At 37.2% G+C, this 26,569-nt stretch overlaps 2 protein-coding genes across 2 annotated transcripts in view; both read right to left on the bottom strand.

The window, feature by feature from the left end:
• Window positions 1-299: 299 nt before the first annotated feature.
• Window positions 300-16,320, bottom strand: LOC140236269 (NLR family CARD domain-containing protein 4-like). Its single transcript, XM_072316227.1, has 4 exons — window positions 16,260-16,320; window positions 14,218-15,800; window positions 1,507-1,680; window positions 300-380 (listed from the first exon to the last, which is right to left on the bottom strand). The coding sequence occupies exons 1-4, from the start codon at window positions 16,318-16,320 to the stop codon at window positions 300-302; spliced, it is 1,899 nt and encodes a 632-aa protein (XP_072172328.1).
• Window positions 16,321-17,497: 1,177 nt separating this feature from the next.
• The window catches only part of LOC140236270 (uncharacterized), a gene marked incomplete at its 5' end in the record, with an annotated part of 262,437 nt that continues 253,365 nt past the window's right edge, over window positions 17,498-26,569 (bottom strand). The window contains 3 exons of the mRNA XM_072316228.1: window positions 17,498-17,583; window positions 18,005-18,130; window positions 24,169-24,513. Coding sequence (XP_072172329.1) covers window positions 17,498-17,583; window positions 18,005-18,130; window positions 24,169-24,513 — 557 coding nt within the window. The remainder of the gene's footprint in view (window positions 17,584-18,004; window positions 18,131-24,168; window positions 24,514-26,569) is intronic.

The following is a 26,569-nucleotide window of genomic DNA, read 5'->3' on the forward strand; positions in this document are numbered from 1 at the left end:
ATGCAAAATAGATCAAGTGAGACTGAACGAGGTCTTGAAGACGTACTAGGGCAACAAATTATGTCGTCATCACATAATGGTACAGTAAAAACTCTTTGCTAAGAAAAATATGACTGTAGAATGCACGAAAATATGTCATATAGAGGTTGCTAGATGAAATGTTCTCCAGTATGTGCATTTTTAACAAAGCATTTGATTGGATTTTGTTTTCCTATTATTTCCCACTAGGTAATGCTAGGTCATCATTAATAAGCTTTATGGCAGTATAACATGCGTCATAACTGATGAGATAAAAACAATTAAATGTAAACCTCTGTGCCTCCTTGACTGTCCCTCAGCAACTCGCGTAACGGCTTCCCATTGATGGTGATGCACTCCACCTGTAGCACGATGAACAGAATGCAACAGGCTCATAGCCTATATCAATTAATTTTGATTTATTCTACAAGGGCATTGTTTCATGGCAACATACCGATTAAGAATTGAATCACGTGTTCTGCTATTATTGAATGAAACATTCTCCTTCTTTGCAGAAAATTCTCACTTTGATACATTTGCTTTGGCAAAAGTTTGATTGATAGTCGGTGTAGGACCTGATTGCAATTACACCTTATTGTAATACTAATATTTGCGATATTCAACTTTTTATTCTAAATGTCACTAATTCTTACATTAAAGGGAAAGTATACGGTTAGATTACATCGATCCGAATAAAATGATTTCGGAAAACATTGCCGCCGCAAAGACACAACTGGTGCAAAAATAGGAGAGAAAAATGTTGATATCGCGCTCAAGGTTATTACCGTTATCCCCCCCCCCCCCCCATTTTGAACAAGACAGTGGTGAACAAATGGCAATGGCTGATTCTCACTCTACAGTCTGAAGCCCGGGAGGCAATGGTCCTGAAGAATATACTTGGCAGGATAATCCTTTCGAGACTAGCACGTGTAAGATGAGGTAGACGACAAAGAAATTCGGCCAAAATTTCTGCGGCTGACTCTGAGACGAATCTCAAATCTGGCCTAGTAGAATATATGACAAATTCCCGGATCTGTTAAAGAAAGAAGACAAAAATCCGTCATAAACTTTAAAGCAGAGACCAATTACTTATTTTCTTTCGTCCCCTTTCTGATTACGCTCTTCGCGGAGACGCATCGCAAAAACTATGCAATATTATATAGAATAAATATTGTATATTATATAAAGCATATATAATATGTAAAGTATAATTATATCATTCCACTTTATACATATTAACCAGAAACCAGAACCACTATAAACTAGAAAGAAGACACAACGCCATTGAATTAAATTCAGTTCAGTTCAAATTGTATTTCATTTTCCTCAAAGACATACAGAAATTTACAGAATTACTACCCGGACTAATAAAACCCCCATTTTTTTTTTTATTTTTTTTTATTTTTTTTTTATTTTTTTTTTTAAGGAGAAATCATATTACGCTCCCAACACTATTATGACTCATATCGATAGTCAAAGACTGCATACCTGACATGATGGTGCTGAGGCAGCGGCTGCTAAGAGGAAACTATCGAGCAAGTAGGGGCACACCAGGGTGAACTTCGAAAGATATGGCATAACACACACCCATCCGGCCAAGTCCATCGAGGACTGCTCTGGGAAATTATGAAGGCTCCTTAAATACAAGAGCAGATCTTTAATCTGTAAGGGTAAAAAGAAAATCGAAAAATTGTGAAAACTAACAAAGATAGAATAACAAATTGGTGTGCAGATGGCAAGAAGGAATAATTGGACATGAAATGAAGAGACCATTGTAAAGGTGGAAGGCTGGAATATCACATGTAATGTACAATATGTCTAAAAAAATACAACGGGAGCTCCGCAATTATATCTATATACAAATTCAGGGTATGAAACTATAACTCGATCATTGCCCACATCTTACAGAAAACCCCATTCGATTTGCTTCAGTAGTTATAGAGATATGAGGAATTTTGTAGAGGATGTAGGCAATCTCTTCCATTCAAGTTTTGTCTATTGTATTTGTTTGATAGATACTTTATTTTCTGCAAATTAATTTATACTAAGTTACATAATCATGAACATGTGGGAAACGTACAAAGTATATTTAAAGCAGAGTCGTTTGACTTGCATAAACAACGATAAAAGGAAATTAATGATACAATATGCAGTATGCATGTCTATGCAGCAGGGATTACAATAACAATTTTAGTTAAGAAGCGATTATGCAGAGGGCCGCCATTGTAAGCATTGCTTAAAAAGATGGCCGGCCCGAGGAAAATGTAGGGACGTACTAAATTCAAAACAATACAAATTCTGCTGCGAAGATAGCAGGGGAAAATAAACTTATGTGTGATGGTGGTGAATGTGCGTGCAAGTGCTTGAAAGTGCGCAAGGCCAGATAGGCTGGAATTTAGAATAATAGAATTGGTTTGCTGGAAGAGGGAACGATATGCGATGCTGCTATCGGGAGACCAACATTATAGTCATATAAATTATTTGTTTTTAGTTCGTATTTGAAGTACACTGTAATAAGATATGCTTCGTTAAGTTTGCTTTGATTGAAAACAAGGAGGCACACTGTTTCACCTCCTCAGGAAGAGTATTCCATGTATGCGGACCGAAATGTCTGATCGACTTTTGAGCAAGTAAAAGCTTTGGATTACTTAAATGAAAATCATGGGAACGACGGGTGGGGTATTATGGTCATTGATTACTAGAGCATTGTGAGAAAAAAAAATGGTAATAAATTTCGAGTGTATTTATACATAAATATGGCAGTTAGGTTTAAATGTATATCATGGGCATTTTCATGCTCTTGTATTTTACTCACAAGAGCATCGAAGTGCTAAAGTTGGAAGAATCAGACATGCTTTGCAACAATCCACATTTCTCTGTGACCGCTTAACTAAATTGAATGGGGTTTTCTGCAAAATAGAGCTAAGATGTTGTATTTCAAGACCTTGAAATAGCATTTCGACAGTTATCATATTGGGTGTTATCAATGCTAAAATCTGATTGTAATTGTTTTGGGAAATACTGTACTTGCATTTTAAAGCCATGTAATCATAAAAGCAAACTGTATTATCATTTTAATGGCCAGGAACGGATACTCGTGGCAGTGAGAACGGTACGTCGTCATGAAAATTGACTGACTGAAGTGATAAGGACGATATAACAATACGCAAAACATCGAAAAATGGAGGGACCCACTTAAAAGAAAAAGCTTGTAGAATGTTGGCCCCTCATGTGCAGACTATCAGATAGAAAAAAAGAGGAAATGATGCAGAAAAGGAAAAACATCTGGGAAAGAGGTTAGAAAAAAGTCTGGAAGCCCACTAAAAAGGCAGAGTTACAGACAAACATACACACGTCAATAAACACTAGACCAGGGCCCTGTTGCATAGAACCCTTACCGCTGGACTTACCGCTCCTTTCTAGCGGTAAGTCTTCAAATTAGCGGTAAATTTTATAATCCTTGATGCTGATTGGCTGTGATGCCTAATTTTGACGGTAGTTACCATTGAAATTCAATGGTATTTATGCAACGGGGCCCAGATTAAGACGACGAAACTAATAAAGGGAGACTAGAAAAAATGACAGATGAAACAAGACTAAACATAACAGAAAAACAATACAACGGACAGAAAGGCATAGCAGATCCAAGCGATCCTCGACAGAATTATATCGAGAAAATAATGGGATGCGTGAAAAGAATATATAGAATTATAAAGAAATTGAAAAATAGATGCAGAAGTAACTAGAGAAGCACTCTGAGAGCGCAGACCTCCGCCAAGCATGCAGCTCATTTCCACCACTGATCTTGTTCTTCCATAGAGATATCAGTGATTTCCACCTATACATCAGATGTGTGCTGAAAGTCGACCTATATCCCAATATAGAAGCCTTTGTTACGTCATAAACCCTCAGCTGCACCGCGCGCCTCGCCCTAGCAGAAACTAGAGCACGCCAAAGAGGTTCTACATAGTGATATATAACTATGAGGTTTTGTAAAGTACAGAGGCACTAAACTCCAAGTTAGTGTAGATGTAGACGCACGTAGTTCTGAAAACCACGACATAACCTTAAGGCGAAGACATCACGACAACACCATAAGATTTCTTAGGGTTTTGTTTCAACGTGGTTTTGGGAATGCCCCCCACAGAGCGTTAAAACTGCGACAAATGTGAACGGAGTTTTGTTAACCACGACGCTCAATTTTCCCACAATAGCGCGCAACCGTATGTGCGAACTAGGCGCCCTTTATTTTCTATCGTAGTTAGCATTACCTTGAGGTTTTGCTAACTGCATGTAGGTGTGAACGGCATCGAAGTTTTGTCGTGGTTAGGGGAAGGAATTTTTACGCTCGCAGTTATTATAACTTCAAGTTTTTGGATAGGTGTAGACATGGCTTATAATTATAAGCGCTCACCATTCAGTGCGTACCATGCAATAACTACAGAATACTGATACACTACTATGCAATCAACTTTAGCCTCCAAGGTGATAGTGTACTGTATCTAATAGCACATGTGTTTGCAGTCCTTCCTGCTGTCTGTGCCTTGAGTTATGCATGGTCTGGACTCAAGATATGCATTGTGTGTGTGTGTGTGTGTGTGTGTGTGTGTGTGTGTGTGTGTGTGACTGTGCGTGCGTGTTGAAATTGAAAAACAAAAAAGTGTATGTGTGTGAGTGTGTGTGTCTGTTGTGGGTGTGTGGGTGTGTGTGGAAGTGTGTTGTATGTGTGTCTGATGTTTCTAAGTGACATATATTAGGCCTAGGTGAAATCAGTACTCCCACACCAAAGAGTACACTGTACCTTTCTGCAATCTTTATAATATTATTATGTAGTATGAATGCATGAATGCCTGTTTGGCAATTTTGGCTTCATGTTTAATAAAAGGCGCATAGGTATGTGACCCTGCACCTCAAAACAAACAAAAAGTCGCCAGACATGAATTTTTAGTTAAGACCATATTCTAAACGAGCAGACTTTAAGCTTTAAGATGATGTATAACTCAAATCAAATCTACTCTCCTAACCTATCTAAATATTGGAAAGAAAGCACAAACTCAGGAAAAGTGTGAACTGAGAAAAGAGGCTCTGAAGTACAGTGTCTATTCAAGCGCTTAATCTTTACCAAACCGTCCTGGCTGTGCGATGAATAGGACAAAAAACAGGAAGCAAACCACCAGAGTAGCAACAATTAAGGGATTATCAGATTAAACTGAAAATAAGCATGCCCCATTAACACATTCTGTCCATACTTAATGCCAACTTTCAAAGAAGCAGCGCTATCCTTTCAAAAGTTATTAGAGTTGAAAGTGAAGAGTGTGGACAAGGTTTTTCAGAAATGAAAAAGGGATTCTAAAGACACACCTAATCACACTACTCTACCAAAAATGTTCGAGATAAACTGCTAAAACAATACACTTTCCTGCCCGTTTTATGATACAAAATTTTAGCATAATGTAAAAGAAGACCCGCTTTTTCAGAAAATATGAAAAAGTCAAGTTCGGGTAAATTGACCCATTTCCCTTATTTTCAGTCCCCACGCAAAATCAGTGTGTGCGACTTTATGTTCGTTTTGAGGTGCACGGTCATATATTTGACACATTTGAGCAAGTCCTTTTTTCATCAAAACACGTATAATGTCTTGAGAATGTATCTCTCTTATAAAATCCCGAGGCATATTGACACATATTGATTTTCCTCAAAATTAGAATGATTTTTTCCAACCCAACCCCGTCTTTGAAGCTGTACTTTATGTGAATTACTATAGGCACTTCCGGGTTCAGGCTTCTGGTAGTCGACCTCTTTGCTAATGGTGGCGGGTGGTTCAATTGGCCCCGCTTCTATATGCGAGCGCGCGCTCTATTACATATCGAACCTCTTTGGCGCATGCAAACCTCAAATGCGCGCAGCCTGAACTCCCAAGTTCATTGACCCTACCTGCTAAAATATCAAAAATCCTTCATAAATTTCCCAAAAATTCTCGGATCACTACTAAAAGTTAATCATTTGTTACATGTATCATTCTCCACCTTTCCTGCAAGTTTCATCTCAATTCGTTAACCACTTTTTGAGTTATTTTGCACACGGACAAACGAACTAACTAACGAGCAAACCAACGGCAACGAAAACATAACTTCCTCCTTTGGCGGAGGTAATGAAATCAAATCTACTCTGTCAGTGTCTCAGGACAACACGGAGGGGAAAATACGTAACAGTATATTGTTTGTAATCCAAGTTTTTCGAAACGGAATTACAATAAGCCAACAGGTTAATTCAATTCTGTGGGATCATAAAACTGCATTTGAAAGGACTTAAATCTCTTTTTAAACGAATATTTAGAGGGACACTTTTTAATATCATTATTCAGAAAATTCCAATAAGTTGGACAAGTATGAAAAAGTGTGTTCTTTCCAAAAATCGTTCGTGAAAGAGGTAAATGAAATTCAGTGGACCGTCGAGTGGGATACTCATGGGATGAATGATTTCTTAGAAACATAGATTCGAAAGTTGACGGTGGTGAGTTGTTGCTGTACATATACATGAGTTTCCCCAAATTGAACAGCAACAGCAAAAAAAATCTTTCATATTTAGCAGCTTATTACAATCGGATGACACGGAGAGCTTTCTTTTGTAGAAGGAACACGCTATCCAGTAGGTTCTGGTGAGTGCTGCCCCAAACTAAACCACTATAGTTAAGATAAGGCAATATCAATGACGAATGTAACATAAGTAATGATTTTTGAGGGATATACATTTCATTGTACTTATAACGCCTATATTACGCGAGATTGTGTTGCAAATATAATCAATATCTAACTTCCAGTAAAGTTTGTCATTAACAATGATTCCAAGGAATTTAAAATGTGAAACTAATGTAATGAAATAAAAATCATCCAAACTATTGCTGTACTCAACAATAGTGTCAACAGTATTACTAAAAATCGTATTTTTCTTTTTGGGGATCATTCAACGATAATGTATTGGCGCTTACCTAATTATTCACTGTTTGTAAATCAAAATTGACTTTTTTCAACAAGAAACGTTAACATCGTTGTGGACAAAAAATACGTTGGTATCGGTAGCAAAATGGATGAAGAACAGTACTTCAGATGCCTGACAAAAATCATTAATATAAACTATAAATAATAGTGGCGCTAATAAACTCCCCTGTGGAACGCCACATTTTCCTTCTCTTATTACTGAATAATTGTCTTTGATTGTAGCAAATTGTCTTCTATTTCTTAAGTAACTCTTGAACCACTTCAAGGCCTACCCACGTATTTCGTAATGTGATAACTTGCGGAGTGAAATATCGTGGTCAATGGTGTCGAAGGCCTTGCTTGAGCTACTCTATCAACGAAATATAGAAGTTGCATGAGTTGTACTATGCTTCTGTCGAAAATCAAATTGAAAATGAGTAAAAAATTTGTGCAATTTCAAAAAAAAAAATTCTCTTATAAATGCGTTTCTCTAAGACTTTGGACAACGATGATAATAATGAAATTGGACAATAATTACTGACTTCAGATTTGTCATCCTTCTTGAATAATGGAATTGATTTGGCTTGTTTTTTCTATTAGGAAACACACGATTGGAAATTGACAAATCAAAAATATGAGCAAGTGGAGCAGCAACTGAATATATAACACCTTTAAGAATAAAAGTATCTATATCGTCATAACCAGAACTCCTCTTGTCCTTTAAAGAAAATTCAATTCCTATAATGTCATGTTTATTAGTTGGAGTATTATAAACAGAACTGGAATTACGCTGACCTAAATAATATTCAGTAAAATGATGCTGTGACACAGGGATATTTTGAGCGTAATATTCAACTTTCTTTGAGAAATAAGAATTAAAAGCATTTGCAATGATTTCATCAGTCAACGTAATATTACCAATAACTGAATTTTTACTCGAAACATTCATAGCTTGCTTTAAAACATTCAAAGAATTTTCATGTAAACTTGTATCTTTGAAATTGCTTAAAATATTTTTTTTTTCTTTTAGAACGTAAAATCATAGTTACAGTATTCTTATATGAAGGGCATTTATGTTTTGATGATTTGTTATTTTTTTCAGTTGCATCTGTAATACAAGCGATTTTTCCTGTTCATTGAAAGAAAAATGATTTTGTAATCCACGGTAACCTAGGTGTCTTTTTGTAATCTGGTTTATTTTTCATTTGTTTTGGAATTTCATTATCCAAATGATGATTAAAAACTATGTTTCCATGAAATAACAAAAAGACAAATTAATACCATCGCTTTCGAATACTCTTTGCCAGTCAGCATTTTCAAGAACCGCATCAAGACTAGCTAACTTTTCGGACGAAACTCTACGACGTAATAAAGGAGAAGGAAAAATCTAGCATTTATTAACTGAAGTTTTCAGAGTAAAATAATTCATAATTGGACAATGGTCGGTCATGTCTGAAATAATTATAGAGGGATCAGTAAGGGGTAGGGTATTACAAAACAAATTATCGATCAGTGTAGCAGAGTGATCTGTGACACGCGTAGTTTTCGAAATAAGCGGAAGAAAAGAACAGGACAAAAATGTTTGGAGAAACTCATGTCCAACATTATCATTTTCAGACTTAAGTGAGTATTGCAGTCGCCAAGGAAGAAACAATCCTTGTTTATGAAAACTGGGGATATTACCAAATCTGAAAGGTAAGTAAAAAAAAAAAAAAAAAAAAAAAATCCGTGATATTGAAGTTTGGAGGTCTGTACATAATAGCTACCACAATATTCGTAATTCCTGGGATATAAATTTCTAAAAAGAGAGATTCAACAATATTGTCCATTCTCGAAATATAATCATGAACAATACATTCAGAAGTACATACATTTACGTAATATATACAGTGGAACACCTCCACCAATCGTACCGGGCCTTTTATTAACAAATTTGTTATAGCCGCAATTGCAAAAGAATTTTCTGATTATGGAATTCAACCAGGTTTCACTTAACGTGTATTAGATACTCTACAAACTGGATCTGATTCTAACATAATGTGACTGAATAACTCAAAAAAGTCATCATTTTGTTAAAGAACTAAGCGGTGCATTAAGGAAATCAGCCAATGTAAATGTGGGACATATCTATGAAAGCTTTTGTTGCCAAACAAGCCCCAATGACAGGAACGAGTGCACACGAGAAAATAAACAACCAGCAGAATGAGGTTAGACACTGGAGAAACCGAAGAGCATGGATTTCGTCAAAATCACGATGAGCAAGGTATCGCTGCGAAAAAGTCGAACAGGGAAGAAAAGAGAGCAGTACAAGGTAGACGAGAAGTTTAAGTAACAACGAAGAGTAACATGGAACACACACAATGTAAATGAGGACAAAGCGGGTGTCTCCGACGGCTTCCGCGACGATAGCAATTCTCGCTATCGCCAATGACGTAAAAAGTACCCGGATGTTGATTCAAGCGTCATTTACGGTGCATTATGGGATGGTCCGGTAGCAAAGTCACTTCCAGTCGTACGCGCGTGATACGCGACTAATGCTATTTACACACACAACCGACTGTATTCTACGTGTACTTACTGTTTTCTCGACTTGAATTTCAGCTTTAATATGATTTGAAATTTCTCCATTCTTAAGAAATTGCTGTTAATACGACTATGGGTTGTTACTGTAAAGCTGCCATGTGTTGTTCGCACGACAATAAATGAAAAGAAATACTACAGAAATAGGTCCCTTGCTGGCATGCGAGACGTGACGTGGCCGCGTGGGTGACTTTTGCGGGTGACTCCACAACGCAGTACATGCGCGCGCGACTTACTAGTAGTAGTACTTGCTTGGAAGAAATTGCTTCGGAGACAGGATAAGTTCGAGATCACGGTTCGTTCCCGATTGTGTTCGCGACACTTCGATAGAGAACAAATAAAAAAAAGATGGGCATTCCATGACGATATCCAGGTGGGTGAATATTTTCCAGCATATTTTCAGCGTATGCAGAGATGACTGATCAGTGATGTGCACATCGATCGCATGATCAAGCAGTACGATGTACCGGTATGTGTTAGCTTAACTTGTATGCGTGCGGTGGTGCATGCTTATATGCAAGGCCGGCCTCCTACTGTACTAGTATCCGTGGTCGGCGCGGGGCTATAGGTAAGGTACAGGTACGCGCACGCTAGCGCTGTGCAAAATATGCCCTAAAGTGCACTAATTCTTGACGAAAAAGTCACATCCGGGTACTTTTTACGTCATTGGCGATAGCGAGAATTAAATATGTACAACACAGAAATCCGAGCGGACATTAGGAACGACATTCAAATGGTTCTTGTCTGGCTCCCGTAATGTATAGCTAGTGCGCTTTGAGCGAGCGAAAATGTCCAGTTGTGATGTAGTGAATAGATAGAGAAAAATAACGAATAACTATCTTTAAAAGAAAAAAACAGGATAAGCTACAAACTACAAGCAAGTAGTAATTGCATCCCAGGAATACACACCTGAAGAAATATTTCTAAGTGTCCTTCTACTTCTACATGCACATGCTTTGTCTTTACATATTCATTCCTCCACACAATGGCACATTTCAAGGTTACACACTAATCGGCCTCTGTGACTGCAGTCCTAACCGCCCAGTGCACTGATCCCTGTCAAGCTTCACCCTTGCTTCCTGGGTCTTGGATATTGTGCGTTTTTTTAATGAAACCTTTCAACGTTCCACAGAGAAAAACGGTTAAACGATGCTTTCACTTTATAGATGTTTATTATAATTATATTCATTATCAATTAACACAGGGTCACATGGAATTCGTTGTCTTGCCCCTGTATAATAAGAGGCAATTAAATACATTGTTTCCTTGTTTAGTTTTGTGTTATTCATTCAATTCAATTGTCTCTTGGAAATATACTGTAGTACCCCATTCATCTGGAACTGTATTTGCGATTGTGCCTTTACCACCCATGCGTGCATGTGGCTGCATCCATTGCCCTAGTGGTTTGATATAGCTGTGGCACAATTAACATTCAAACATGTGTTTAAGCATTTAATGTTTGTATGTGTCAGTGGAGTCCACCAGGCTACATTGTTTCTGCATACAATTTTAAAATTATTGACCCCCTAAAAGTCATGCTACTTAGGCTGGAAGTGTGGAATCAAGTGCTTAAATCTCCACTCTTCGGGAGATTCAAATGTACACAACCAGTAAATTTTACACAACAGTGGCAACAGCAGTTACACATCGCAAGCACAAAACCAGCCATGTGTACACAACAGATGTTTCAAACATTATCTCAACTTGTGTAATCAGAATTTTTACAACTGTTGTGTAAGAATTGATACACAACACTGTGTAACATTTACACAACGAGTTGTGTACGACTTTACACAACAGTTGTGTGGTTCATATAGTACACAGGGGTTGTGTTAAGTTGTGTAAGGATATTATACACAACTTTACACCACTACTTTTCGATGACAAGGACTTACCTGACAGTTTGAAGCCTCTGCGCGGAGGATCTTGTAAAATTCCATGTGAAATTGTGAACCCCATATTCGTACTTTACGAAGTACACAACCGGAACACATGCCCTCCGCCAAGTTACGTGACACAGTTTTTCCGCACTTCACGTTGTTGATGTTTAGCGCTTGCTGATAGAACGAACATTGATTGACATTGGAGAGGAGTTGTAACCATCCAAAGTGTAGAGTAAGGTTGCAAAATGTACACGCGGTTGATTTGAAGATTAGAAACACTTATCAAATGGTATAATTTGAAACACGTTTGATTATAGTTATTGTCCTACTCTTACCTCGGGAAGGGAAGAATTCATTCTCAAGTATTATGAGAAATGCCTGAGAAACGGCAGATACAACTCATTAACAGTCATGCTATACGTGCCCCTAATATGTATATCATAATGATAATAACAATAACAGTAGTAGTAGTAATAATAGTAGTAATAATGATGATGATGATAATGATAATAATAATAATAATAATAATAATAATAACACAGGGTACTTATAACGCGCCTATTGCGCATAACTACTGTGCTCAAGGCGCAGTAGAAAAAGTGAGCATTACACAAACATGCACATGAAAAATGAATGCCAAAATAATGATGAGAAAAAAAAAATCATAACATACAATTCTACTGGAAAACGGTTACGTACAAATGAGTCTTTAGGGCAACTTTAAAGGAGTCAACATTCGAAATAATAATGTCCAAGATACATAATTATCTACTATACAGGATACCCAGTATGACGTTTCCCTTCGATACACAGCGTCTTTAGTACAGTACTCTCCGCATAATCGGGTAGGCTCTAGCAGAGCGTTTCTTACCCAATTAAGCGGAGTACCCGATTAACAGAAGAACACGTCTCATTCACAATTGACACACACAATGTACGTACATAACGCATTGTACACTGCACCAAACACCTACACTGAATGCTTAACACGCGTGCTTGTATGGCACATTATACTTATACCCTACATTTGCTCAGTCACGAGCAAAAATTTACACTCTTTTTATGGACAAATATGTTTTCAGAAAACTTTGTCATTTGAATATGGACTCCTCGCTAACAAGCAGGCCTTTTCCGAAATGAACACTTCTCTCACATAGAACGTCGGGTTACTTTTCAAGAAGTGACCGGGGAAAAGCAAAATTATGGAGCTTGTGCATGACCTGACTTTCGTTGCAAACTTCTCGTATTGTGAACTGTTGCGGAGCAAGGGAGGAGCGCAAGTGTGTTCAACTCCTGATTGACTATGCAATTGCGAGTGCCAGCTACATGTGTAATGTCCGTTTACATGTGGCAAGTCAGTATACTGGTACATGTGTTGTCATGTTTAATCACTCGCAAAATGATCGGTCTTCTTTGCAAATTAAGCAGAGAATGCGATTAGCCGTGGAAATTTTAACATTCATGGTTTCTAAAAGTATTATATCTGCGATAAAATGTGGGTAAAAATTAGATTAAACGAAAACTATTTACCCGTTTTTAGCGGAGAGGCAACCCGATTATCAGGTAATTCTAATGTGCATTGGAACTGATTTTGGCATTTCTACCCAATTAAACGGAGTACCCGTTTAAGCGATACCCGATTACGCTTAGAGTACTGTATAATCAAACTTGACTGGTAACTACCAGCCTCCGTTTGGCAACTGTAACTTTCTCCTATCGGTCTGGTTTCACTCGAGCTTGAAATTGTTGCGCTATTATTTTCCCGATGAGACCGTTACATAGTAACGGACAGCAGTTCATTTCAGATTAATGAACATCTAGTTATACAGAATTTCACTGTTTTGGAATAACAAACCTTATTTCAGGTTAACATAGTAACACAAGTTCTCCTCTGAATCGGATTGTGACTCAATGAGCGAACGCAAATCGATTTCATTTGAACCCACTGAAATATAAAGCGTTTGCCCTTGCAAAAATGATAATGATGATAATGATGATTATGATAATAATACAGTGCCCACTGCTGTAGTGTCTCTATGCTCTTTAAGAGAGAGTGTTGAAAATGGTAAAGGAATGTACTGTAGGTACCGTAGATGATGCAGTTTCCAAGACCAAAACTCGTTCAAAATACTTTTTTAAATAAAAATGTATTGAGAAGGGTTTTGAAATTAAACACTGGACGATTGTGTCGCATAGTGTAGGAGCAGCATGAGTAAAAGTTTGTAATTTCGTAAATGATCAGCATTTTGTTATAACGGAACAAATGTCTCTTGTCTTTCTTTGACACTGGCGCCCGTAAATGGATTCGTTATGACCAAAATTTTGCTAATGCTGTTTTCTTTGTATACAAATTTTGCACCATAGGTTGAAACGCTTATACTGTCGGGACCTGGATTCTGAATTTTTAATCCGTTGTAACGGAGAGGCGCTGTAGCAAGATATCAAGCATGTGGCATCATGGTTAAGAATTAACTCGCACACCAATCATCTTCCAGGTGTACTATGTGAAGAAGGCAGTTTAACATACACTATATTATGTCTACTTACACTGACCCTGACATTTATACACGATTTTACATAGCTGAACGATTTCCTAAGTACCATGTCAGGTCGGAATACCACTGTGAATACAGCTGTTGAGTTGAGGATTCTGCATTCAATTATTCACAAAGAAAGATGCTCAGAATGATGCTGTCTTTTTGCATTTTTTTTTCTATTTTTGTGATATCTAAAGTCAATGTTTAAACTGTCTCACTCACCACGTTGTTAAAGCGCATTATGAACCCAACTCCTGACATTGTGTGTTCCGACGAACAGAACGATAGTGTGTAACTATCCCATCGTTCTCCCACTGCTATTGTTGCCTCCTCAGTGTGACATTCAAACGCAACGTCAACGCAGAAATCACGTTTACCATCCTCATCTTTCTCTAGCGAGAAGTGATTAAAGTCATTGGTAGCACAGTTTATCAAGCCGTTTATCATATCAAGGCCAATCTTACTCACTGAAGCTGAGATGAAGTAGATAACGTAGCGAAACTCCTCAGGTCGACTAAGAAGTTTGTTTTTCACCTTGACGTAATTTGCGCGATCATTGGCGAATAGATACTCGATATACACTCCTGCAATGCATTCTTGAAACAGTTTGTGGGGAAACGAAACTGTTGACGCAACCAAGGTTGAAATGTTATTGTCGCGCCGACGCTCCCTTGTGAAGACATCTCTTTCTATTGTCAAAACACCCACTCTGCAGCACGTTTCCATGGCATCATGACACTCACTGAAGTGTTCTTCAGGAAATGAAAGATTCCTGTCAAATAAACCCTTCAGCGCAATCTCACTTATTTCTTGAATTGCCTTACCAGCCTTCTTCAACTGTGCAATAATATTCGGAGTTTGTAGATTTTCACAAAGTTTTGATGCGTAGTGTTCTTTCAAAAAAGAAATCATCTCTCCAAAAAATTTTGAGAATGTTAGCAAATTTTGCATTTCTCTTCGTCTGTCTTCACTGAAGTCGTTCCACATAAGGCAAAGCATTGCACAGTTGATAGGAAATGGGGCCATGTTCGACTGGATGACATCATTTTCCTCAATAAAACAGATCAAGTTTTCTGCAAGATTGTCCTCTCTACTACGAAAGAACCTCCTAATATAATCTGATAAGCTCATCCTGGTAAACCCTTCGACACTCAGAAAAGTGTAAGCATCGACAAGATTTCGGTTCATCATGAACTCATCTGTTCTCCATGGTCGTGTGGTCACAATTACTTTGCATGACCTATATTGCTTTATTCTGAGAATGCGAATAACACAATTTCTACTCTTTCCACTTAATTTTCTTTGAAACTCATCGAATCCATCAAATATAATGAAAACTCTACTTTGATTTGTTAATATGTAGTTATCTATCTGACGTGTTTTTGCTGTATTGGCATCAGAGAGGTATCTTTTTACAATACCACCAATACTGTTTTCGTTCTTAAATCTTCGAAGAGGTATTAGAAGCACCATGTCCAGATCCTGGAGAATCCGTCCCTGGCACCAGTCCCAGGCAATCTTAGCGCAAAGTGTTGTTTTCCCAACACCTCCCTCACCCTGGATCAGAAGTCGCTTTGAATGATTTCCATTTCCATAGTTGGCCAGAAGATCGTCGTATGTTAATGTCGTCTTGCTACGCTTGCTACTTCGGTCTATTATGCTCAAATCGGTGTACAGTTCATCCAATTCAACACGTTCCATGAAGTTTAGTGGATCCACCGTGACGTTGCGTAGTGACTCACGGTAATACGCCTTCAGCTCTTCTGTGCATTGATGTACCTGTTCGTTTGTAAGCGATGATGGTCCTTACAAGAGAAAAAAAAAAACAGATAAAGAGAAAAAAAAAGTATTCATCACAAAACTGTAATTTGTCACACATTATCATTTTACATACAAATAGAGAGACAGGGGCGGATTCAGGAATTCCGTAATAGGAGGTGGAGGGTCGCCTTTACAAAGTCAAAAGGGGACGCACGCACCCCCCCCCCCCCCCCCCACACACACACACATTTTTTTTTTCTATTTATTTTGTTGTAACGTTTGAAAAACTAAAGGGGGCGTGGGCCCGGTGCGCCCCCCCCCCCCCCCGGATCCGCCACTGGAGACATTTTTAAGGCATTTTAAAGTGCTATACGTTGCATTGTAGTTTGATACGGTATTTTATTTTGTGATCCTGCATCACAAAACCAATAGACCCTGTACTTCAGAGCCTCTTTTCTCAGTCCATTCTTTTCCAGAGTGTGTGCTTTCTTTCAAGAACCCACGGCTAATCAGATCTTCAATGTAATTCCGGACCTCTTGATAAAGTGGTCGGGGGATGGACATGTAGGTATAAGATATGTTAGGAGAGTCCATATGAATGGAGTTATACATCATTTCAAAGCTTAGAGTCTGCTCTTTCAGAATCTGCCCTCAACTAAAAATCCATATCTGGCGACTTTTTACCAACCGCACAAGATGTGTAATGAATGGGACAAAAATCAGGGTGTTAACCACCGGAGCAACAATGAAGGGCTTATCAGATTAAGCTGAAATTGAGCATGCTTGATTAACATATTCTATCTATGAGTAATTTTTAACTTTCAAAGTGGTAGCATTATTCTTTCAAAAGTTATTAGAGTTAAAAAGGAAGAGTATGCAAAGGATAACCATCACCATTTATATATGTGACCCGCTACAACAAAAGGATCCTAAAGTCGCTGACGGCTGAGCCGAGAAAATCGAGTTTGAAGTCACATCATAAAAATTGGTCAAAACAATTGGATTTCTGTTTTTAGCATAATTTAGTAGTCTAATGCTTTATCTATCATCTGCCGAAATTTCAAAGCTACATGAATAAAGGAAAGGCAAGAAATAAGCGTTTTTCTGGGCCATGATTTTCCGACTTTCAACGTAACAGAAACCTGTCCGAAGGTTTGGATTTAGCGCCGCAGCTAGACTCCGCCCCTAGCAACAAGGGAGTTAACTTATTGGTCAGTGCGTGGCATCCTGATTACTGATTGGTCGTGCGTGGACCGCTGGCGCTAAGCTTGAATAAACATCGCGGAGGTCGCTAGAAGCATACCTTCTATTGTCAAGCGGTGAAAACTGTCTCGCGTCCCCTTGATTATGATAGCGTCGGAACGAAAACTTTGAAGGCGTTTTTCTCGAAACTCTGATTTCCTCAACCACTTTACATGCGCTAATAAAATCATCGATATCTCTGCAACCAAGTACCTTTATGAGTTGTGCTATGTATGAAATTAAAGTAGAAGAGTAAGGGAATAATGTCATGCCATTTTCAGAAAATTGTCCTCCCCCGACTTTCGGATCCATTTTTTGTAGCGGGTCACGTATATCTTTATATATATATATATATATATATATATATATTTGCTTTTCACTTAGTATGCAATATAACTGTATCAAGAACAAAATGGTAAAGATAAGTGATAACGGCGACAGCGTTTTATTTTTTTATTTATTAATTTTTTTTTTTGTACAAGAGATACATAATGACTATTCAGACCATACTCAGCATTATTTCTTCTTCCTCCTGATATCTCTCTGGTATGTTAGGTCTTCGCCAGCAGGGGTTCCAGCCACATCCTGAAAGAAATCAACAACGACAACAAAGCAATATTAATTATCGTTTATTACGCATGTTTAATATGTAACTAGATTCATTGGAAATTATTGCTTTATGGGTCCTTGTTTCTGATAGGCATACTTGTCTATGATAGAATATGAATCGGAAGTATATTTTATATGGTATTATATGCTGAAAATTTTAATTATTAGCACAGTTTCTGTACTACAATCCGAAGGGTGTAGACTATGACTATGTTACAATCGTCTATATAGATCCTCCTTTTTCGAATATTGTGCCTAAAGCGGATCGGCTGTCCTTCACTTCGATTTTATTGTAAGAAGTGGAAAATCCCTCCCCCCCCCCCCCACACACACACATACACATGATGGCTTGATACAGTGTGTAACTATTATCATTTTTTAGAGAAATGGTCGACACCTTTTCGCGGTCGGTAGTCCGGATGTTTCTTTTGGAGATACTTTCCCACAAAGAGAAGTAGGATGACAATGGCAACTGGCACACCAATGGTGAGTCCAACGATGAGACCCAAATTAACACGTTTTCCTGGATATTTATATAATAGACACAAAGGGAGCACCCTTTCATTTAATGCTGGATATGGAAGACAATAAAACGTACAAAAAGATCTCGAAATACGAACAATGTGAACATCTTTTGTATGTGTCTTTAGCCAAAGAAGTGATAGATTATGCATCCATACATAATATATTGTAGAATTGCTACATACATTGTGGCAACATAATGCATTACTAACAAGAAACACTGCGAAAATGTGTGTGTTTTAAATGTCTCTACTTATCGATATCTAAACATATTTCATGTTTGTGGTTTAATGCTATTTATTGCTTGAGCTTGTTAAGGATAGTTTACTTGAAAATATCTAATAAGAATATAGACTTCCTTGTGACAAAATTGAATCAAAACACTTGTATTGTGATTTGTATACCCGTTATTATTCAATAACACAGAATCGGCAGCATTTCACGAAACCTGGTATCGGCAGAACGGTGATTTCTACGGTCGACGTTCCATTCAGCGAGTCACCGGTCGCCATGCACATGAAGGTTTGCTCTGTCCCATGTTTAGCTGATACAGTGATTGTCTCGAACCTCTCGTATGTGCCGTCAGAAAGTGTGCTCTGTCTTGAAACCACAGAGTTCAGTCTCTTTCCTGACCCCTTGGTCCACATCATAGAAACGTTAGGCTTGAATCCACTCACCACACACGTGAGGGTAAAAGAAGGGGTGTTGGAAGACGATTGGTATGTACACTGGCTCTCACGAGGTTGACTCTTATCAACGCATTCCTTAACTACATGTATTGATGCCGTCGCTAGGGAAATGGGAAAATCAATTTGTAAACGAAACCCAGTTTGTATACAAAACACTTATATCTAAAGAATAATCAAGAGATGCAATATTTGGACAAGTGTAATATATGAAAAATTTAACAATAACTAGCATATTATCAGTTTTATATACATTTTATTAGGAACTGGAGCAAGGTTTCACGCGTGAATACCCGGGCCATGGCAAATGGTGATTTAATTTAATGTGTGTGTGAATAAATATTTTCCCAAAGCAACAGCATTATTTTTTTTTTACCAATCATACAAAAATTTGTGGCTTGACCTATCTCCTTCAGTTTTTACGCATGTCGCATGCTGGCTAATGTGACCACTATTGTACGTAGATGTGCAAACTTAATCGTTCGTCAGTGTTGAACAATGCGTTGGAATGGTTACAACATTTTTCACTTAAAGCATACTAAAATATTGTGGATTGAGGTAACTCCCTCAGTCTGAGCGTTTACGTTGAAATTTGGTACATACGATTACTATATAGTACAGATATGAGCAAACTTTATATTTCATCATTGTTGAACAATGTGTTGCTATGGTAACAGTATATCGCGTTTGTGTAGCCTGTTTGAGAAATTCAAGGATATATATGGATGAGAATTTTGAACGATGTACAATTGCCAATTTTCGCACCTTATGACATTCTTTCCCTTAGAACACGCCAGGATGATTTAATAAACCAGATTTTTCATGTCATCTCAAAGATTGGTAAATTTCCTTTCAGGAAATATATGGTTTGGTTGACTTTTGCCTGATATTTTTCATTTGACAAGGACTTAAAGCGTAAAAATACGGTAAAAACGCTATTTTCACAATAATTTTTGTTTTTCAAACTAATGATGTGCATTTTTAAGCGTACGTGGCATCTAATATCTGACCATGTTTTGGATCTGACATATCATGGGTATGAACCACAAAATTATAAGAACTTTATGAGCACGTATAAAATCACAGAGAACAATAATATCAAAGTCATAAACAGACGAACGTCCGTGATGCTTTTATTTCTATCGCTGCTGCAAATTCTACTTTGTTGTCCCAACTGTAATGTATACGAAATTTTGGTGTTCCACCTAATGAACATAATTATCTTGCAAAAATTGTATGTCTGCTGGCTGTACATGGGACGTAATATTCTTTTATGCAAAATTATACTCAGTTTTCGTCACGGACGTGCTTCCGCTATTTTCTAATAAAGATCGTATCCCATTAAACGTTATTGGTGATGTTGTTCTGAGTCGTAATCAACTAAGATCTATCCACACGATGATATGTTTGTTTTTAGTTTCTGTCCATCCTTTGTCAAATAGGAATCGAAATTATATTTTAAGACGAACCTCCGAGAAAAAAAGAACGTCCGTGATGATTAAAACGTTTTCGAGTTGGACACTATCTTGCTTTGATGACGAAGGTGCATTTTACCTTTGGCTCTCTAGCCGAGGAGCTGCATGTTATTTTTGGAGCGGACTGAGGCTTGTCCGCAGTTTTTAGACCATGCAATTCACCGAAAACCAAGTAAATAATTAATATTTTCTCTCAAAATTCACCTCCTGATCCCCCTCTGAGCAATACATATGTTGTAAGGATGTCAAATTTCTTGTAATTTGCATTGTCAATACCTTTCCCAAATTTTTGAAAGCGTTAGGAAGGCTAGGTACTCTCCGCCGATTAGTTATCCGTCCTGGAACATGACCCTATCAGTAGAACGAACGTCCGTGACAATTCCAGCGAACGTCCGTGACGTATGTAATCCCTTCGACAGGGATAACTTGTCCCGAAAATGTCCTGTATTCTTTAAAACTTTTAGCTCCAATAGCCACAAATGAAGTTTTATAAAGTAAACAATGAGTTTAGGGCAGTAGTTTCATAATTTTTAAGGCTTTATGTGATCATGATGAACAGACAGTTGAAAATTTACTCAAAATTTTACGCTTGTTTTCCCTCTAATTATACAAAAACAGCTAAACACTGAAAACAAAGTTATAGGAAAATGGAATTTTGCGTAATCTGTAATTTCTGGGCATTTAAATTTCTTTCTGATGAAGATCTGGAGACAATTTGTACTGTTACAGGTTCTGAAAGTTTCGCTCACGGACGTTCTGTCCGAGAAAGGAAATTTCTGATAATTACAAATTATATCACTGCACATAAAGTTAATGTTAGTTGAAAATATTACCAAATCACCGAGCCGCTCATACCCAAAAGTGAATAATGTTCAGCACTCAATTTACTTGTAATAACAAAAGGAAAACGTTTTGGTCACGGATGTTCGTTGGTAGAATAAGTCAATGGATTACATAGTAGGAGAAAGAGGATCAGTGCCACTTTTTAGTGACAGGTGCGCCAAGTGTTTATCTTTTGAGTATGGTAGCTGCCGTCTCAAACAGAACACATCCAGTTTTGGTCTCCATAACGGACGTTCGCTGTAATTGTCATGATATTAAATGCCTTAATTCATTCTGAGTTTTCTCTTCATGACGATTTTTCTCTCATTCCCTCAATAGCCTGGACATGCTGCGACCAAACAGAAAACAGAAACAAAACAAAACAAACCAAAACAAATCCGAAGAGTGCTACGTAATCACATGCAGGGTAATGACGGAAGAAGTCTGTAATGGGCATGTGTTGAATAAAAAATGGAAACGTTTCAAAAGGACGTGGAAGCAGTTGAATGAAAATGACTGAGAAACAGAGAAGGGATCGAGCTCCAACACACAGAGAAAAGAATTGCCAGTGCACTCCCGTTGTACCAAACTCATCTGGAGAAGTTTTGGTTTGTTTGTTTATGTTTTCTCTTCATCGAAATGCCGTCTCAAGCGAACAAAAATAATGCAGTATACAATTATTGTCTGATGAAAACAAACAAATCCTCCGCTTATCATCACATGGTGTCGTTTTATACTCATCAATGAAAAGCAATGTTCATTTGTAATTCTTTCCAAGATTTTTTTTTTCATTTTACATTTAAGAGACAGAGAGATCGTCAATTTGTTTGTGCTTTTGTTCTTACTTTGAAAACACATGTTAAAAAAGTAATGATTAAGAATAGGTTTAAGGTTGCACTTTGATACGTTCGCTCTTCCTAAGATTCGTAACTCCGATGTCCCGATTGTAGTTGATTAAGGAGGTTTATTATACAAAATTTCTTACTCCGAAAGTTTGTTAGTCCGAAAAATAAATATCAAGGATCATTATTTTTAGGTCCGTTCTTCTAAAAGTGGAAAGGGCCTGATATTCGTTTAGGTGAAAACGGTTATTATGAGGTTTTGAAATTTGGAGGATTTTAGTTGTTAGCTTGTTTCTCCACATTTGGATAAGCGAACATGATTTTTCATGTTCCATTTGATAAACCTTTCGATTAACCTTCGGAGATTCCTATCATTTACCGAATAAAAAAGCTTCATAATTATACGAAATCTATCAATTTTCGTATTGACAAACTGTATGAATAACGAGCCTCCGAAATGATGCGCTACAAAATGTTTGTTATACAACCCACATTGTATAATATCGAAGTCACAAACATCCATCCAAGTTATATGGACTTATTGTGTCTTGTTATGACGAAACAGTATCGAACCTATTATCATTTCTGACTAATATGATAATACAAATTCTCCTCGGTAACAGTGTGTAACTCAAGGAGCAAACATAGAGTGATTTCTTCCCAACGTATTCGTTTGCCCTCCCAAGCTAAACTTCGTATTTCTATAACGGAGCACATTTCTGTTGTCTTTCTATGTTAATTCTTTGTCATAATTTTAGCTGTGACCATGTTCGTTATAAGCAAATTTTGCATTGTAGACTTTATATAACAAATTTAGGACCTGAATCTTTACTTCATGATAACAAAATTTTGATAAATTATTCGTTCTCAAGGATGGACTACATCACTGAGATTACACGTACGTTTGTACGTTCATTTACGAGAGATGGAAAAAATTGTTTTCTTTGATTCCTCAGTATGAGAAGATAAACAAGCTTATATAATTGAGAATTGGTAATATCTATTCAGGATTTTGCAGAGGAGTTTGTTGTGAGTAGAATGCGTTTCCAACTCAAGAGAGTTGCATCTTGTTTGTTCCGAACGTCCGTGAGCTACATGCGAATCTCCGTGATGAAAACTATGCTATGTTTGTTGGGTTATAGATAGATCAGATACATCTTTAAAAGGTATGTTATTATTTGGGAGTGAGGATTAAAGTATGAGATGGTGAAATAAGAGGTCAAAATATTGAGTTTCTGTAAAATGCGCGTAAAGTGGAGAAAGTGTTTAGCGGAAGAGCAATATTACAACAGAAACGACGAATTTAGTTAAATCCTCAGTTGTCTACCATTACGTACAGGTTAAGAGTACAAGTTTGATATTCTGCAAGCACGTACACATGTCCCTTAAGATATTCCGTTAGGATTTTGAACTGAATCAGATCTTTGCAAGCTATGTTAAATGGTATTCAAGTGTATGTGCTGTACTATTCCTCACGGGCGTTCGCTGCTCTGGACATGGTAAACTTCAGCGGTGAATAAAAACTTGTTCCTCTGGGAAAATCCTTGTATAATTGGGTTCATATTAGAGCTTGAGTTATACTCTTTCAGGTAAGATGATTAATTTGGAGAATTTCCTACTTTTTAAATTTTGCCTTGTTTTGGCTCAATTGTACATCGTTCAAAATTCTGACCCATATATATACATATATATATATATATATATATATATTTGGGTAAATTCCAGAATTTTTTAGTGTTCATTTCAGGAGGACTGACTTTGAAATATGGAAGCACTGATACAGGGGCGGATCCAGGAATTTTGTAAAGGGGCGCAAACAATATTTCTTGTGGTACTTTCTCTTTTATTTATTTTGTTTAAACAACAAATAAAGATGGGGCGCGCGCCCGGTGCGCCCCCTCTGGATCCATCATTGCTGATAGAAGCAAAAAGACAGACGCAGGATCTGGCCTGCTTTTGCTATTAAGGCAACTGAAGCACTACGCCTAATCCTGTCCAGTATTATGCCTGAATTCAACCTTTCATTAAAATTCATTTCATTTTCATTTCATTTATTTCCGGATTCGTGCTGATGATAGTTTGCACGAAAATATAGGAAGTCGTGTAATAAGATTATACTCCCCGGCGTGACAGTGAATCGAAACTTTTTTTTTTAATCGTTGCTTTATTTTCGTTATCATTTAGAAATACATAATCGGGAACATTTCACGAAACCTGGTATCGACAGAACGGTGATTTCTACTGTCGACGTTCCATTCATCAGTGAGTCACCGGAAGCCACGCAAATGAAGGTTTGCTCTGTACCATGTTTAGCTGAAACATTGATTGTCTCGAACCTCTCGTATGTGCCGTCAGAAAGTTTGTTCTGATTTGAAACCACGGAATTCAGTCTCTTTCCCGACTCCTCGGTCCATAGCATGGAAACGTAAGGTTTGAATCCACTCACGACACACGTAAGGTTTAATGAAGGGGTGTTGGAGGGAGATTGATATGTGCACCGGCTTTGATGAGGTCTGCTCTTATCGACGCATTCCTCGATTGTGTGTTTTGATGCCATGGCTAGAGAAAAGGAAAATATTTATATGTTTATCCACATTTTTCTTTTTCGAATTCAGTTCATTACTCTGCTCATAATATGCCGACATATTTTCAAAAAAATAATAAGGTACAGACCTCATATTTTTCATCGAGTAAGATTTTTCTCCAAAAGTGATTTTTTTTTTTTTTATGAAACTAGAATGTGATGAATTTCCAGATTTTGAAAAAAAATAACGAGTAAAATAATTTCCATTCAAATGTGAATGTTACTAGAATTAAATTGTTATTACCGCATAATACCAAATGATTGTTAGTAGAATTTATACATTTATATTAAATGTGACTCTGCACCTCAAAACAAACAAAAAGTCACCTGACATGAATTTTTAGTTAAGACCAAATTCTGTAAGAGCAGACCTTAAACTTTAAAATGATGTATAACTCAAATCAAATGGACTCTCCTAACTTATCTAAATATTGGAAAGAAAGCACAAACTCAGGAAAAGTGTGAACTGAGAAAAGAGGCTCTGAAGTACAGTGTCTATTCAAGCGCTTAATAATCTTTACCAAACCGTGCTGGCTGTGCGATGAATGGGACAAAAAACAGGAAGTAAACCACCAGAGTAACAACAATGAAGAGATTATTGGATTAAATTGAAATTAAACATGCCTCATTAACACATTCTGTTCATAATTAATGCCAACTTTCAAAGCAGTAGCACTATCCTTTCAAAAGTTATTAGAGTAGAAAGCGAAGAGTGTGGACAAGGTTTTTCAGAAATGAAAAAAGGATTCTAAAGACACACCTAATCACACTATTCTACCAAAAATGTTCGAGATAAACTGCTTAAAAACACACTTTCCTGCCCGTTTTATGATACCAAATTTTAGCATAATGTAAAAGAAGGCCCGCTCTTTTAGAAAATATGAAAAAGTCAAGTTCGGCTAGGTTGACCCATTTCACTTATTTTCAGTCCTCACGCAAAATCAGTGTGTGCGACTTTATGTTCGTTTTGAGGTGCACAGTCACAAATGATATAATAGTCAAGTGATACAGGAAGAGAGTAATAAAGTGAAATCATTATAGATGATGTAAAAATTATCACCAATAACAACTTAAGGCGAATAACGAATTTATTCAATCTTAAGATATAAAGTTACCCACTCAAGTTCAGTGTCAATTCTGCTTATTTTGAGGTCACGGATTTTTTTGAAAGTGACAGTGCCATTGTAAGTTTTGAATTCCCGTTAACTGACATGTATTATATTTGAATGCATCATTGTATAAACTGAACCTGGCTTGGTATGTCATTTCAACAACAACAAAAAAAAAATTGTAAGCGAAAGCTCGGTTTCATATCCAAAACCATACTTTATCTTGTTTAAACAAAAACGCTCTATATTTGGAAAAACCGAGTTTATCTGTATCAAAGTATTATCAATAACTTTAATTGTAAAGTTCTCACATTAACTACGTACAATATACAGGCATTTTTTTCTTTAAGGTATGAAAGGCTATTTCCAATATGACACTTGCTATCGCAACAGAACATTGGAACGTTTTGCGAACAAAGTCCCCAGAAATTGCACGAACTAATAATTTGAATGTAACTCCTTCCCTCACTGTGACACAACATCAACCTATAATCATGTCCTACATTCAACAGAAAAAAAAAAGAAAAGAAAGTGGACACTTTTCCCAGGACATATTCTTCGGAGAAGATCTGGATCAATACCATTATGTCATATACCATATAAAAAAACTTTCTAATTGGATCTCAACCTGGGAGATTGATACAAAGGGATATTTCGTGCATGAGTGAACACATTGATTGTTGTCTTGCACGACATGAAAGTAAAAATGACAGAAATTGACATTTTGTCATTCATTTGCTAATTAAAGGCTTTCCATGATAGCATTGATAACAAAAGACCAGTTTGACACAATGGGAGACATGAATGAATAGCAAAAGTGAAGAGTTCAGTTGCAAAAAGTGCTACATCCATTTTCCATCAAAATCCACTTTTTGGTCTCGGTGTACTCATTTTTTCTTTACACCTATACTAACGCAAAGTT

The sequence above is a fragment of the Diadema setosum genome, chromosome 12 (genome assembly GCF_964275005.1).
Source record: "Diadema setosum chromosome 12, eeDiaSeto1, whole genome shotgun sequence".
Classification (NCBI taxonomy): domain Eukaryota; kingdom Metazoa; phylum Echinodermata; class Echinoidea; order Diadematoida; family Diadematidae; genus Diadema; species Diadema setosum.

What these genes read in the sequence shown, in the direction of transcription:
- LOC140236269 (XM_072316227.1), bottom strand. Translation starts at nt 16,320, where the DNA reads ATGTCCATCCCCCGACCACTTTATCAAGAGGTCCGGAATTACATTGAA. An exon ending in CATTGAAGATCTGATTAGCC is followed by an intron (nt 15,801 to 16,259) that starts GTGGGTTCTTGA and finishes TTCTCTTGTAAG; the next exon opens with GACCATCATCGCTTACAAAC. An exon ending in CCTCAGCACCATCATGTCAG is followed by an intron (nt 381 to 1,506) that starts GTATGCAGTCTT and finishes ATCGTGCTACAG; the next exon opens with GTGGAGTGCATCACCATCAA.